Below are 15,419 nucleotides of genomic sequence, written 5' to 3'. Positions count from 1 at the left end.
GGGGCCTGGTCTGGGTGTGGAGCCGGTTCTCTGGAATGCTCTGGAGGGGGTGGTGCCGCCCCGTTCCCTGCCCGCCCTACCAGCCTCCCTGAGCCCACAGGACAGGGCAGCGCCTGCCAGCCGGCTTGAGCTTAATCTTGGGGAAAAAATGTCTTTTGAAAGGGTTCAGAAATGTTCCCCTTGGCAGCTAAAAGAACCTCCTGCTGGGACCAGCCCAGGGGCGTAGCAGTTAAGTTCAGCACTCTGCTTTAGCAGCCCGGGGTTCGTGGCTTCAGATCCCAGGTGCAGACTGACGCACCACTTATCCAGCCATGCTGTGGCAGGCATCCCACGTGTAAAGTACAGGAAGATGAGCAAGGATGTTAGCTCAGGGCCAGTCTTCCTCAGCAAAAAAAGAAAAAGAAGAAGAAGCAGAAGAGCCTCCTGCTCCAGCTGAGTCTGTGGGTGGCGGAGGGACCAACTGGGCACTTGGGCCTTGGTGAGAAGATCGCAGAGGGTTTTGAGGATGGAGGGCAGGAAAGTAGCCTGGGAGCCTGAGGTCTCAGGTTTTCTCGAAGCTTTGCCATCGTCTTCTGTGGGTCCCTGACTCTGTCCCATAGATGGACTTTCCAGGAGGCGTTGAAAGTTTGATCCCTTCCAGTGACTTTGGGTCCATGGGGCAGGGCCAGGCCCTCTTCCTCTCAGCATCCTCAGGGCCTACCGTGGTTCCTGGCACAACGTGTGTGTTTGAGGATTTCCTGGGTGGGGTGATGGAAAGAAGGAGCGAGTTCTTCCATTCTCTTCCCGCTCGGGTACCCCTCAGTCTTTTGCATGGTGTTCCACCTGGAAAGGAAGTGGGAGAAATTTGTTTGCTGTTGTAGATTCTCATGTGTCCAGGCCGTTGTCCCACCTGGAAACCCCAGGCTGGATAAAAGGACCGGGATCACTCAGGATTCTGAGGGTGGGGCCAGCCGCATGCATCCTCCTCCCGCGTTGCACCTCTTGTCTGGAGTCTGAATTGCCCAGAGCTCAGTCCATGCTCCAGAAGATGGCACTTTTAGGAGGCTCTTTCTGAACTATCTCCTGGGACCCCATGGAGCATCTCTGATGTTTCCACTCAGTGCCTGGGGCTCAGGGGGTGTGGTCTGCTGACGCCGGCTCATACCAGCTCCCAGAGCCCACCGTTAGCATCTCTTCCTGACTCTGGTCAGTGACATCACATTGGTGCTTAGAAGCAGCCGTGGTAGGAAGATTTGCACCACGGAAGTGGGCAAACAGTACACACTGGCGTGTCCCTATCTCCAGGAGCCAGTCGTCAAACATTTACCAGCACGTCACTGGAGATGTGGTTTCACGCAGGTGTTGCAGCTGCCCTCAGCCACAGAAACCCTCCCCAGGACCTCTGCTCTGAGAAGCAGGGCCTCCCCAAAATGAAGCCGGGGCAGAGGCGGTGATTCGGGCTGGGGGCATCTGGGAGAAGTGCACGGACACAGGGGGCCCCGTGTCTGCATCCCCTTATGAGGTTGAGACTTCAGAGGGCTCAAGGGCTTGTGTCTAGGCCCTTTAGGAGGGCCTGAGAGGCAGTGACCAGCATGCCCCAGAGACCCACCTCTGGGGATCTGGTCAGTCCCCACTCCCCTGACCCCTCAAGCTCCTGGCAGCAAGTCCTTGTCACTCACACGGCTCTTTCTTTTCTCCCTCCCAGACCCAGAGTCCCAGAGGAAGAGGACAGTGCAGAATGTCCTGGATCTTCGGCAGAACCTGGAGGAGACCATGTCCAGCCTGCGGGGGTCCCAGGTGACTCACAGGTACGCGAGCTGCAGAGGGGTCATGCCCGCGGCCCCCTCTTTCCGTCTCCCGTTCTGGAGGGCAGGGCCCCGGGGTCTCTCGAGACCCCTGCGTGGGCACGAGAGGTCAGCAGGTGACCGGCTGCAGCGCGCAGACATTGGGAGCCCCCCGGGGCCGCCACCTCAGAGAGAGGGGCATCCAGCCATCTCTGGGCAAAGAGGACTGGTTTTGTCTGCCCTCTGCTTGAGCTCGGCGTTCAATTTCTTTTAGGCAGATAAGCTTGAAAACCACTGGAGTCGGGGTGTGACTCCACTGCTCACGTTCCCTCCGGAGACACGGTCTCCACATTTGTCACAGGGGTTACTCCATGCTTCCCCCTCACCGTTCTGAAGTTTCCCTCCATCCAGGATTCCAGGAGCATGGCCTTCACCTTCTGACACCGGGACCTTTTCCCTTTGCCAGTGGCTGAGGGAGCCCTGAGTGCCCAGCAGGGCCCAGGCCATGTCGCCCACTCCCATGCCATGTGGGCGCGCCTCTCCACCCCAGCCCTCCAGCTGTGCAGCATCCACCCCTCCCACAGCACCCTGGAGCGCATCCTGGCCACAGCCTCTGCCATGACTCAGAATTTCCTCCCTGGCTCCCTGAGCTGCCCAGATGAGCTCATGCTGTCAGCTCCAAGGGGGACAGAAGGCCGGGCGACACTCGGAGGGGTAGAAGGAGAGAGCAGACAGCCAGGATTGGGAAATCATTGGGGGTGTGGAGGAGGAAGGTTGCGACAGGACTAGGCAGCCTCTCAGTTGGACTGGAGATGGGTTCCTCCCCATCTCTTGGGGTTGGAAAATGAGAGCAAAGTTGGGATATGGGGGCAATGGGGGGAAAGGGGCTTTTCTTAGCCCCGTGTGTGGCCAAGTGATATCCGGACTAAATTTACATACCTCCGACGACAGAGAGCTCATTACCTCTCAATCATTCCAGTCCGGGGATGGGATTGCCGTGACGATGAAGTGGAACTAAATCGGGGGCCAGCAGCATCCACCCAGTGGTTCTACTTCTCCTATTTAAGACCACCCTTCTCCCCGCCTCCACTGCTCCTCCCCATAGCCCCACGCCACCCTCCATCTTGGACACTCAGCCCATTGCTCCCCAACATCTGGAATACTTTAAATGATAAATCAAAGCCCCTACTCTCTGGGGTTCCCCCTTCTCAGGCCAGAGGACCCTGACTACCGAAAGGGATGTGACCAAGGAGGTGGATGGCGGGGTTCCAGGAGGCCCAGGACTCAGGCCCCTTACATGTCCCCAGCCTCTAGCCCTCCCAGCCCTGAGCAGGAACCCAAGTGGGACAAGGGTGGGTCTGGCTCGACTTGGCTCACCATTTTAGGGGCCCGGGAGATGAAACCTTGAATGTCCTCCATCCCCCAGCCGGGGAAGTTGTTGGAAGGAGTCTCAGCACAATTCCCCACTAGCTCCATGCCAAAGAAGGCAGAAAGTGCTGAGTTGCTGAGAGTGTCACACCCCGCGTGAGTCACCGCAGGGGAAGGGCAGCAGCTCAGCCTCCTGGGCCCTGAGTCTGAGCAGCCGGCCCCCAGCCCCCAGGTTAAGCAGGACGGCTTGACCCCAGCAGCCCTGTTTGCTTTCCTATTGGGCAGGGGGTGGGGGGAGAGGGAGCCCGAGAGAGCCTTTTGCAACAAGCTGACTGGTCTGAGGGGAGAGCTCAGGCCTCTGGCTTCTGTCTCCCTTTACGGGAAAGGAACCAAGAGCCCTGAGGCTGGCTTTTCTGTTTACTGTGGACCCAGAGCCACTTCCTCTCTTAGCCTTTGGTTTAGATTATTCCTGTCCCACACTTCGATAGCCCAAACAGTGATCCCTTGAATTTTTATGGATCTTTTAGTTTTCAAAGTGCTTTCCATCCATCAGCCCTTCCCTCAGCCCCAGAGTTGACAGGATTCGTACAGACCCCCCAGGTTAGAGAAGGAATGCAGAGGCCGGAGAGAGGGGACGCTTGCCGGAGTCCCACAGAGTCACCCAGGCTGATGGGGGTGGGCGGGGGGGGGCTACATCCAGCAGCCTTAGAACCCGGGTCAGCCGCTGACCCTCAGAACAAACACGGCCTCCGTCCTTGAGGCTGACAGTCCAGGGTGTGCTTCCAGCAAGGTTATTTCCACTCTGGAACCTACAGGCTCATTCTAGAGTCAATTCCTTTTCAGAGACCTTTATTCCTGTTCTGCTTCCTCTATTTCTACTGGCTCTGGGTCAGGGGGCTGGGGCCAGAGAGGAAATGAAACTCCCTTGCCTGCTCCTGGCCCACCGCCGTCCCCACCCCAGTGAGAGGCAGGACCCAAGGGCTGGATGCGGGCGGGACTGGAGGTCAGGGACCGCAGCGCTGAGCTAGAATCCGCCCCCCGCCCCCGACTTAGAGATGTCCAGAGACGTGTCTGGAGGATGGAAAAGTGAAATCAAGCAGGAGGCATGTCGAGTGCAGAGAGCGAAACAGGAGGTGGGCCGGGCACGGGCCTGAGGCATCGGGGTGCTTGGCACAGCCCACGCCCGGCACTAATTTTATTACCGTGGTTAGACTAACTCAAAACCTGGCCCTACATCATCCCGGCTTCGTGGTCGTCCTCCTCCTCTTCCCTCTCCTCCTCATCGCACTGTCGTGCAGCCTGTTTTTACTGAGCACTTTCTGCACGAGGCCCTGAACTGTCACGACGAGAAGATCCCCGCTCTTCACCCCAGCGCATGCGTCGAGGGCTTGCTGCTTATCGCTTCGTCCCCGGCACCCACTGCACGCCAGGCCCTGCGAGAGCACTGAAGTGCAGTGGTGAGCGAGGCAGACACCGTCAGCAGGACCACAGTCTGTCCTTCGGGGAACGTCCACTCTCTCCGAGGGCCACGGTTCTTCGAAACAGAAATAGCACAGCGTGTGACAAAGTTATGCAGAACACAAAGGAGGGCCCGGAGGGGAGAAGCCGGCTGTGGACCAGGTCAGGAAGACACACAAGGGTCAGAAGCAGCGGTCACTCATTGCCCTGCCCAGCCAGGGTCCCTCGGCTCACCACAGGACTTCCACAGCGACCATCAGGCCCAGGGTCAAGGGCCATTCGGTTCCCTCCCTTTCCATTGATCAAAAATAAAACCCTGCTGGGGCCAGCCCAGTGGCGCAGTGGTTAAGTTCACATGTTCTGCTTCGGCAGCCCGGGGTTCACTGGTTTGGATCCCAGGTACAGACCTCTACACCACTTGGCAAGCCGTGCTGTGGTAGGCGTCCCACATATAAAGTGGAGGAAGATGGACATGGATATTAGCTCAGGGCCCGTCTCCTCAGCAAGAAGAGGAGGAGTGGCAGCAGATGTTGTTATCTCAGGGCTAATCTTCCTCAAAAAAAAAGGAAAAGAAAATTTAAAAAAAAAAGAAAAAGAAAACCCTGTTTCCTCAGGGTTGGTAGAGACAATCTGACAATCTTTTTCTCTTTTTTCAAGAAACTTTATAAAAACAAGAATAGAAAAATCAATGTCTAGCTCCCCTCCTAACCCCCAGGGTGACTAAGAAATGGACATGTTCTCAGACGGACGATTCCTGCACTTGCGTGGCTGCCCAGCATTCATGGCCCCCAGATCCTATTTCACTTACCCAACCCCGTCTGGTTTAGTCAGGCCAAGCCGCTGAGCCCCTGCATACGGCTGACTTGGGCGGGCACCCTCGCCACGCTGGGTGGGGTTATCTGTTTATGCCTGAACCCGCATCCAGGCCACCTCTCCAAGCAGATTCAACTGTGCTCTCGCTGCTGCAGCCACCCTGGCCCCCAAGGGAGAAAGGCACCTGCTTTGCCAGCTCCCAGATGCCCCTAGGCTCCCACCGTCCAGCACTAACCTGGTCATCGCTTCCCTCCCCTGGCCAGTGGGGCCTGCAGCTTGGGACCCTGGACTTCCTGCCCTCGCCCCTCATCTGTCCATTGCCCATGTGCTCTCCTCTGTCCAGTTAAAGCTACTTCTGTCCTCTGAGGAGCTTCTGCTTCCTCCCTTGATGCCTAGGCCTTGGGCTGGACTGGTCTTACTGGGAACCAGCCATACCTCCCAGGCTCCCAAAGCTTTTCTTGTACTCACGGAACCCCACTGCAGACTTCCCTATCTCCAGTTGGGGAACTGACCGGCCCTCAGCTCATTAGTAGAAAAGAGGAGATGGTCACACTCTGAACAGAAGGAAGGAGCCCTTCTAAGCTCAGGGGACCAGTCTCTCCGCGTCTCCAGGAGGCCTCACCGGCCCCTTTTGTTTAGGGAGCAGCTTCTGTGGACCAGGCACCGTGTCAGGTCTTTACATACGTGATTCTTACAGCTCCGTGAAGTACTGTCATGCTGTAATCCCATTTCACAGATGAGCAGACGGAGGCTTGGCATGGCTGCTCCCCCTCCTCCGGCTCACTTACTAGTGAGCAGTAGAAAAGGGTTCCACCCCAGGCCGCAGTACACAACCTGGGCCCTTAGCAATATGTCAGACTGTTTCCCCAAGGCTTAGCCACTTTCCTCTGATGACCTGAGCTGATGTGGAACAGGCTGCCGTCCACAGTGAGAGGCCCCTGGAGGAAGAGAATGGGCAGGTGGAGAGGGGGCCTTGCCGGGGTGCAGTGTGGGCGGACGGGGCGCAGAGCAGCCGTGCCCAAGAGTAAAGCAGTGCCCTCTGCTCTCTGCCCAGCTCCCTGGAGATGACCTGCTATGACAGCGACGACGCCAACCCTCGCAGCGTGTCCAGCCTCTCCAACCGCTCGTCCCCCCTGTCCTGGCGCTATGGCCAGTCCAGCCCTCGGCTGCAGGCTGGCGACGCACCCTCGGTGGGCGGGAGCTGCCGCTCGGAGGGGCCGCCCGCCTGGTACATGCACGGGGAGCGGACCCAGTACTCGCACACCATGCCCATGCGCAGCCCCAGCAAGCTCAGCCACATCTCCCGCCTGGAGCTGGTCGAGTCCCTGGACTCGGACGAGGTGGACCTCAAGTCCGGCTACATGAGCGACAGCGACCTCATGGGCAAGACCATGACGGAGGACGACGACATCACGACCGGGTAGGGCGGCGCCCTGGATGCTGGGGAGGGAGCCAGGGAGGACCACAGAAAGCCGGTCGGAACGGGATTCCTGGAAAGTGGGGTGGGACTGGAGTCAGGGGTCTGGGTTTGCTGGGCTGTGACTGGGGGGCTGTGCGGGCCTTGGCACATGCTTGTAACTGCGCCTGACGTTTGATGGGGTACGTTCTAACTTGGGGTGTGGGTGGGGCCTCCATCCTGGGGCCCTGTGGCCATCATTCTCTGGTGTGCCCGCCCCTCCCTCCTGGGTCCTCTGCCCTCCAAAGGCCAGCAGGAAGGGCCTGGACAATGGTGTTCGCCCCAGCTCTCTGCTAGCTCTGGGCGGACCTTGGACACCCTAACCTGCTTGCCCATTTGTCAAGAGAGCATGATGTCCCATGTCTGCCTGGGCGGCTGTGAAGAAGAGAGAATGAGAGCGTGGAGGTGGGAGCCCCCGAGAAGGGAGCAGTGGTGTTTTCTCTGCTCCCCTCGCCAGGGTCCCCAGCCCCCTTGTCCCTCCCCCGTGGCCCTCAGTTTCTACTCCTCAGGTTCCTTCCTCCACAAACCTCTGCCCCTAATGCAGCTTCCTGGTCCCCACCCCGTCTGTGCCACACAGGGACCCTCATCTTCTTCTCTTGTTCTGCCTCGGTTGACAGGGTTGGGCCTGTGGAACAGCTTAGACACAGGTGACAGTCTGGGGAGTGAAGGGAGAGGAGAGGAAGAAAGAAGTCTGGGGCTTAAGGGGTCCTGGCCGACTGTTCCAAGCCCTGAGGCCCGATTGCTGCAGGGGTTCTGGAAGGGTCTCTGGGCATCTCTCAGCTGACCGTTATTCTTTTCTTCCTTCTTGGTTTGCTGGGACCCTCCAAAGGACCACACGGGTGGGCCACACAGGCTGACCACACAGGCCACACAGGCTGACCACACAGGCAGGCCACACAGTCCACACAGGCAGGCCACACAGGCGGGCCATACAGGCTGACCATACAGGCCACACAGACTGACCACACAGGCAGGCCACACAGGCTACACAGGCAGGCCACACAGGCGGGCCATACAGATTGACCATACAGGCCACACAGGCTGATCACACAGGCCACACAGGCTGACCACACAGGCAGGCCACACAGGCGGGCCATACAGATTGACCATACAGGCCATACAGGCTGACCACACAGGCAGGCCACACAGGCTACACAGGCAGGCCACACAGGCGGGCCATACAGATTGACCATACAGGCCACACAGGCTGATCACACAGGCCACACAGGCTGACCACACAGGCAGGCCACACAAGCGGGCCATACAGGCTGACCACACAGGGCACACAGGCTGACCACACAGGCAGGCCACACAGGCCACTCAGGTGGGCCACACAGGCAGGCCACATAGGCGGGCCATGCAGGCTGACCACACAGGCCACACAGGCTGACCACACAGGCAGGCCACACAGGCGGGCCATACAGGCTGACCACACAGGCTGACCGCACAGGCGGGCCATACAGGCTGACCATACAGGCCACACAGGCTGACCACACAGGCAGGCCACACAGGCCACACAGGCAGGCCACACAGGCGGGCCATACAGATTGACCATACAGGCCACACAGGCTGACCACACAGACAGCCCACACAGGCAGGCCACACAGGCCACACAGGCAGGCCACACAGGCGGGCCATACAGATTGACCATACAGGCCACACAGGCTGACCACACAGACAGCCCACACAGGCAGGCCACACAGGCCACACAGACTGACCACACAGGCAGGCCACACAAGCGGGCCATACAGGCTGACCACACAGGCCACACAGGCTGACCACACAGGCAGGCCACACAGGCCACACAGGTGGGCCACACAGGCAGGCCACATAAGCGGGCCATGCAGGCTGACCACACAGGCCACACAGGCTGACCACACAGGCAGGCCACACAGGCCACACAGGTGGGCCACACAGGCTGACCACACAGGCGGGCCACACAGGCAGGCTACACAGGCTGACCACACAGGCGGGCCTTACAGGCTGACCACACAGGTCACACAGGCTGACTGCACAGGCAGGCCACGTAGGCCACACAGGTGGGCCACACAGGCAGGCCACACAGGCGGGCCATACAGGCTGACCACATAGGCCACACAGGCTGACCACACAGCAGGCCACATAGGCGGGCCACACAGGCGGGCCACACAGGCTGACCACACAGGCGGGCCACACGGGTAGAGAGACCACACAGGCAGCAGCAGCACCCCAGTCCCTACCCCCTCAGGGGCCGCCTCTCCCCAAGAAAACTCTCAAACTTCCGGAGAACGGAAGGGAGAACGGAAGGTAGCCCCTCCTCGGAAGGGACAGGTGGCCCGGCTCCAGGCCATCCGCTGTTCCCCACCTCAGGGATACACTTGGAGGGGTCTGCTCAGAGCCCGTCCAGCTGAAGCGGCTGCTCTGGAGCAAAACAGCTGACGCATGAATGGGCTTGTTTACTGCCTGTTCAGTCCCAGGGGCAGGCTGACCTCACGCTAGCTCCGCCAGCCTGGAGCTGGGGCCAGAGGAAGCCGTCGGCTCCTGCGGGGCCCGGGGGCCTGTGCCGGGCAAGGACAGCCAAGGTGTCTGACAAGCCGCCCTGCACGCCTCTGCTCCAGGACGCTCTCCTGAGGACGTGTTGGGTCCCTGCCCTCTGAGGGCTCCCAGCTGGGCAGGGCAGAGGGACACACAGCCCCTGGGGTGGAGTCGGGGGGGGGGGGTGGTGGGTAAATGCTCCGGAAGGTCCCATGACTTGGAAGGACCAGGGCCCCAGGCCTCAGGGAGCTCCCAGCAGAGGTGGTGAGAGCCTGTCCTGCCTGCCGCCCGCCCACTGGCCAGGGCGGAAACCTCCCGAGAGCTGGTAGGCACAGCACACCGGCCTGTGGAGAGGCCCCAGCCGGAGGAGGGCCGGGAATCCTGGCGCTTAACTAGCTGTGTGAACTTGGGCAGGTTAGTTAACCTCTGTAGGCTGTAGTTTGTCTATCTGCTAAATGCAGGTGACACTAAAGCCTACCCAGGGTGACCATGAGGGCGACATGGATTGGTTTAGGGAAAGTGCTTGGAATAATGCCTGGCTCATTGTAAATGTTCAATGTTAGCTATTATTTTTATTGCTGTTATTACTATTACTGTTATTGTTATTGTTAAAATACCATGGTGAAGGAGGGGAAGGACCCCTGCCCTCTGAGGGTCCCAGACTTGCCCTCAGGGTACAGTCTGACCAGACCACCTCTCAGGATCAGCAGCAAGAACAGACGTGGTAGCAGCCGGCCAGTCCTGGGGACACAGGTTCTGGGGGCTTGGCGGTATGGAATGCTGGGTTGGGGGAGCCAGGAAAGATGCCCTTTATCCACCTGCTGGCAGCCTTTCTTTGTCCTCCTCCCCCTGGACAGTGTGTGTGCTCCTGAGTCAGTAAAAAGAGCTGAGCTCCGGGAGGCTGGCCTGAAGGGGGGCTTGTCCCTTCTGCACGCCGGCCGCCTGTACGCCCAGGGAAGCCTGGAGTTCGCGGAGGATGCAGGAGGAAGTGCCGGCCTGGCGCTCTCCATAGGGTGGACCTTCCTGTAATGCAGGGCGAGGTCCCAAGATGATTCCACGTGCGTCTTTGGTGGTCAGTCTCCACGGCAGCGGGCACTCTCCATGCTGGAGCTGTAAGGTTTCTCCGTTGGTAACTTCCCTGCCAGGACTGTAAACACGCTCGTCCTCACATGTGCCAAGGAAGTCAGAGTTGAGGGGACTCCGTTTATAATCCCCGGTAATTTTAACATAAACACTCACTCCTCAATTATATGTTTGCATGGTTAAATGTTGTGTTTTTTCATTAGAAACAGGGCATCCTAGATTCCAGTAAATCCCGAAGAGAACAGGCAAACCCGACACAGCCTGGTGCAGCCTCTTCTTGGTCCTCCCATCCTCGTGGGCTTTCCATCCAGGTTTTGTAATCTGGAAGATTGTTTTTCTTGTTCGTGAAATGCGTAGGGCCGTTCCCCATAGGGGTTGGCCCACAGTGCTTCCCTTCTCATCCCCATGGTGACACCCGTGCCCACCCCTGTCAGCCACTGCCCGTTGCCATCCAATTTTCTGGTTCCCAGGAGCTCCCAGCACTGGGCCAGCGGGAGAGGTAACGCTAACCACTGGGCTTCTGTGTTCCCCACTGGGTGACATAGCCACAAGCTATCAGCAAGCCATAAGACATGAGGGTGACTCAGTTATCTGCTGGGGGTCCTCTCCTGGGGGCTCTCGCCCGGCCCATGTTCAGGCCAGGTCAGCTCTCTCCACTCCATCCAAACACCGGGCCTTTCCGGGTCGGCGATCTGTGTGAGCTCAGGAAATGCAAATTCTTCAGACTGAAGCTCAGCAAACTGGAATGAGGAAGGCAAACGGCTGCTGCCAGAATAATCATGTAGTCTTTAAAAAAATTATGCACCTTTAAAATTGTGGTAAAAGATGTTTTTGATATATGGTTGATATGTTAACCATTTTTAAGGGTCCCGTTCAGTGGCATTAAGTGCATTCACCTTGTTGTGCAACCATCACCACCATGCATCTCCAGAACTTTTTCATCTTCCCGAACTGAAACTCTGTCCCCATTACACACCAACTCCCCATTGCCTCCTCCTCCCCAGCCCCTGGAACCCACCATTCTACTTTCTGTCTCTATGAACTTGTCTTCTCTAGGGACCTCATATAAGTGGATTCATACAGTATTTGTCATTTTGTGACTGGCTTACTTCACTCAGTGTAATGCTGTCAAGGTTCATCCGTGTGTAGCCTGTGTCAGAATTTCCTTCCTTTTTGAGGCTGAATAATATTTTATAGTGTGGATGGACCACATTTTGTTTATCCATTCAGCCATCAATGGATCGTTTCCACGTTCTGGCTGCTGCAAATAATCCTGCTATGAACACTGGTGTACAAATGTCTGCTCAAGCCCTTGGTTTCAGTTCTTTTGGGTAAATACCTGGAAGTGGAATTATTGGATCACATGGTAATTCTATTTTTAATTTTTTGAGGAACGACCATACTGTTTTCCACAGTAGCTGCACCAATTTACATTCCCCCAGCAATACCGGAGCATTCTAATTTCTCCATTTCCTCACCAACACATCTTTTCTATTTGTTTGTTTTTTTAATAATAGCCATCCTAATGGGTGTGAGATAGTATCTCATTGTGGTTTTTATTTGCATTTCCCTAATGATTAGCGATGTTGAGCATCTTTTCATATGCTTATTGGCCATTGTATATCTTCTTTGGAGAAATGTCTATTCAACTCCTTTGTCCATTTTTTAATCGTGTTGTTTTGTTGTTCTTGTTGGGTTGTAGGGGTTCTTTATATATTCAGATGTTAATCTCTTATCAGATACATGATTTGCAAATGTTGTCTCCCATTCTGTGAGTTGCCTTTTCATACTGTTGATAGCATCCTTGGATGCACGAGAGTTTTTCATTTTGGTGAAGTCCAGTTTATCTATCGGTTCTTTTATTGCCTGTGCTTTTGGTGTCATAGCCAAGAAATCATTGCCAAGTCCAATGTCATGAGCCTTTTCCCCCTGTGTTTCCTTCTAAGAGTTTTATAGCTGATGAGGCTTTTTGAAAATACAGACCCCAAGTCTCCTCCTAGAAGATTCTCTGCTGCCCAGGAAGCCAATTTTTCTAAGCTTCTCAGTGACTTTGGGTTAGTCCATCTTCCCGGGAAGTACAAGAATCTTCTTTACAGCATCCCTGACAGCCGGTCTCTCCGCCTTGACCTGCGAGGGCACAGTGACAGGAGCTTATTTCATTTCAGATAGAATAAAATTATCAGAAAGCTTCAGAATATGCACCGCAAATCTGCCTCTCTGTTACTTCTGCCCGTTGACTCAAATTTTGTCATCTGGGAAAAAGAGAATTAAGTGTAAATCTTCATTCAAATATTTCAACATGTTCTTAATGATTGCCCAGAGCTTCTCTTCTCTGCATCAAAAATAAAAAAGGCCCCAGCTTACTTCCAGCACTTTTATAAATGACCCAGTTTTCCACATCCTGATTATCCTGGTCGCCCTCCTCTGGAAACTCCTGAGTTGTCAATGATCCTCTTAAAATCTGGCACCTGAACTGATCACCGCCTGACACTGGGACCGCCAGGGTAATATCCAATCCGCGACACTTTAGACAACTTCGAGCTGGCTGCCGACTGTCCTAGATGACAGCTCGGGACATTCCTCTGTCTTGAAAAGAGAAAAGGAATTTGTTTTTCTAAAAATAGGAAGGTCTGGAATTTAATCTAAGTAAGGAGATAAGTTCGGCAGCCATCTGTCCTTGCCAGCGCCGGCACCCAGGGCTGGCGTGGGGGGAGCAGGGGACGGGCACCCTGCAGGGGTGGATGCAAACACCGGCTGCAGGGGCCACCGTGCCCAGAGGGAGGGAGGTCCGGCCACCTCCCCCGCTTTCCCTCCTTCAACTTGGATCTAGGGCTCGGTGTCTCTATTTCCATCATCTTTATAGATGGGAGTCTGGGTGGGCCTCGTCTGAGCTTTGCAGAGGGATGGGCAGGAATCCCAGGCTGAGCCAGCGGCAGTCCTGCCATGTCACACACCTCCGGGGGGCGCCATTCACATTGTACAGAGTCGTGTCGTCCCCAGCCCTGGTGGGACTGCTGTCCAGCAACCTGTGCCAAGGGCTGCCGAGCCTTAGAGCCAGCGGGCCCCATCTTGAAGAAGCTCTGTGGGGGTGTGTTGGGGGACAGCGGGATTTCTTGGCGACTGTCTGCCGTGGCCCGTGTCTCTCCTCAGGTGGTTCCTGCTCCAAGGGTGAGACTGGATGTCCCCCCATCTTCTTGTTCCCTCCCTCTCCCCCAGCCTGTCCTCTTGAACTGTGCTGGGGGGCGGTTGCGGGGGGTGGGCTCCGGAACAGATGGGATTCGTTTCCTCCTTGGCTCTGAAGTGTCCTGACGTTAAAAAATGTCAAGTAAAATAAACCGTAGGCCCTGCCTTGTCCCGGGCTGGCTCTCTGCTCCCAGAGGCCTTGAGCCCAGGCCTTAAAGAGACGCCTCCCAGCCTTGCTGAGGGGGCCGCTGCCTCTGCGGCCACCGTCCCAAGAACGAACCTCATTCACTGCTCTCCCGTTTGGCTGACGTCCCTCCGACCGGCGGACCCCAAGATGTCCAACCCCACCCCGTCCAGCAACAAGAGTTCTCTTGCAATGGGCACCGGGTTCGTAGAGTTTGTACAAAGAGAAGAGAACGCTTCTGGATTGGAATGGGTGGGGAGCAGAGCCTTCTCCTTCTGCTTTCGTCTTCTCTGTTCCCTAGCAGTTCTTGAGGCTTCCCGCCTAGTGGGCAGCTGCACCAGACCCGCCCTTTGCCCATGGCACCCAAGGATGGGGGCAGAGGGCAGTAGGGGGCCATCCTGAGGGCACCAACCATTCAAGCTCAGGAAGGAAACTCAGTTTCTGCCCTTGAAGAGCTTCAAATCCAAAAGGGAGGTAGGATGTCTGCAGGATCCACGCAAAAGACACGCTGTGTGGTTGACATAGACGGTGGCTGCTGCCTCTTTCAGGATGACATCGAACAATTACAACGTTGGCCTCAGCTTGGTACCCAGAGCCTGGGCTGAGACTTGTCTGTGGTGCTAGGGACAGAGTACTGGCTAACCTAGGAGCCAGAGTTCCAGCCTAAGCACCCCTCTAGCTTGCTGTGTGGCACTGAGCAAGTCGCCTTACCTCTCTGAGTCTTAGTTCATTCATTTGTAAAGAGGTGAGCATTTTTACCTTGTGACGATCTAGTGGAAAAGAACACGTATGAGTGTTTTGAAGAGTGTAAAGGGCTGTTGGTTGAAAGTACGTTATTCTGGTCTCGGCTTCCTGTTGTGTTCATTTAACTGATGGCCTCTGTCTTAATTAGAGGCTACTAGAAACGCTGAGTAAGATATCTTTTTTTTTTTTTAGATTGGCACCTGAGCTAACATCTGTTTCTAATCTTCTTTTTCTTTTTCTTTTTTTTTTCTTCTTCTTCTCCCCAAAGCCCCCTGGTACATAGTGGTGTATTTTTAGTTGCAGGTCCTTCTAGTTGTGACATGTGGGACGCCACCTCAGCGTGGCCTGATGAGCGATGCTAGGTCTGCGCCCAGGATCTGAACCAGCAAAACCCTGGGCCACCGAAGCAGAGCGCGTGAACTTAAACCACTCGGCCACAGGGCCGGCCCCCAGAGTAAGATGCCTTAAGCTTGGCAGATGAGTTTACTGAATTTGGGCCTTGCCCTGTGTTGCGAGGGGTGATCTCATTTTGCTTTGAACACTGTCTTGATTTTCTTTTAATCCTGTGCTGTGCAGTTAAACACACAGACCTTTGAGAGCAGGCTGGTCAACACAGGTGTTCCGCAGGTTGGCAGTGTAGTCGAGTGTTTTGCAGCGAAGGCTCGAAGCAGGGTTTGGATCCTGGCTGCTCTCCCCCTGCTCCAGCGTCTTTAGCTAAGAAATGTGGAGAGTAACGGTGCTGCTCTGTAAGACAGATGTGGGGAGTAAATCAGTCAACACATCTACTTTATGCATAATAAGTGTTCAACAAATGCTAGCTGCCATGTGTCGGCCATTTGATAACTGACGTTAG

General features: G+C 56.1%; 1 protein-coding gene across 5 annotated transcripts in view; it reads left to right on the top strand.

Moving 5' to 3' along the window:
* The window catches only part of NAV1 (neuron navigator 1), a 243,989-nt gene that overhangs the window by 154,719 nt on the left and 73,851 nt on the right, over positions 1–15,419 (top strand). For all 5 annotated transcript variants that reach the window (XM_044762899.2, XM_044762897.2, XM_070501451.1 and 2 more), the window contains 2 exons: positions 1,685–1,787; positions 6,457–6,822. In XM_044762899.2, the coding sequence (XP_044618834.2) occupies positions 1,685–1,787; positions 6,457–6,822 (469 nt within the window). The remainder of the gene's footprint in view (positions 1–1,684; positions 1,788–6,456; positions 6,823–15,419) is intronic.

Source organism: Equus asinus, chromosome 30 (genome assembly GCF_041296235.1).
Source record: "Equus asinus isolate D_3611 breed Donkey chromosome 30, EquAss-T2T_v2, whole genome shotgun sequence".
In the NCBI taxonomy this organism is placed as follows: domain Eukaryota; kingdom Metazoa; phylum Chordata; class Mammalia; order Perissodactyla; family Equidae; genus Equus; species Equus asinus.
This window is presented reverse-complemented; position numbering and strand designations above follow the sequence as displayed.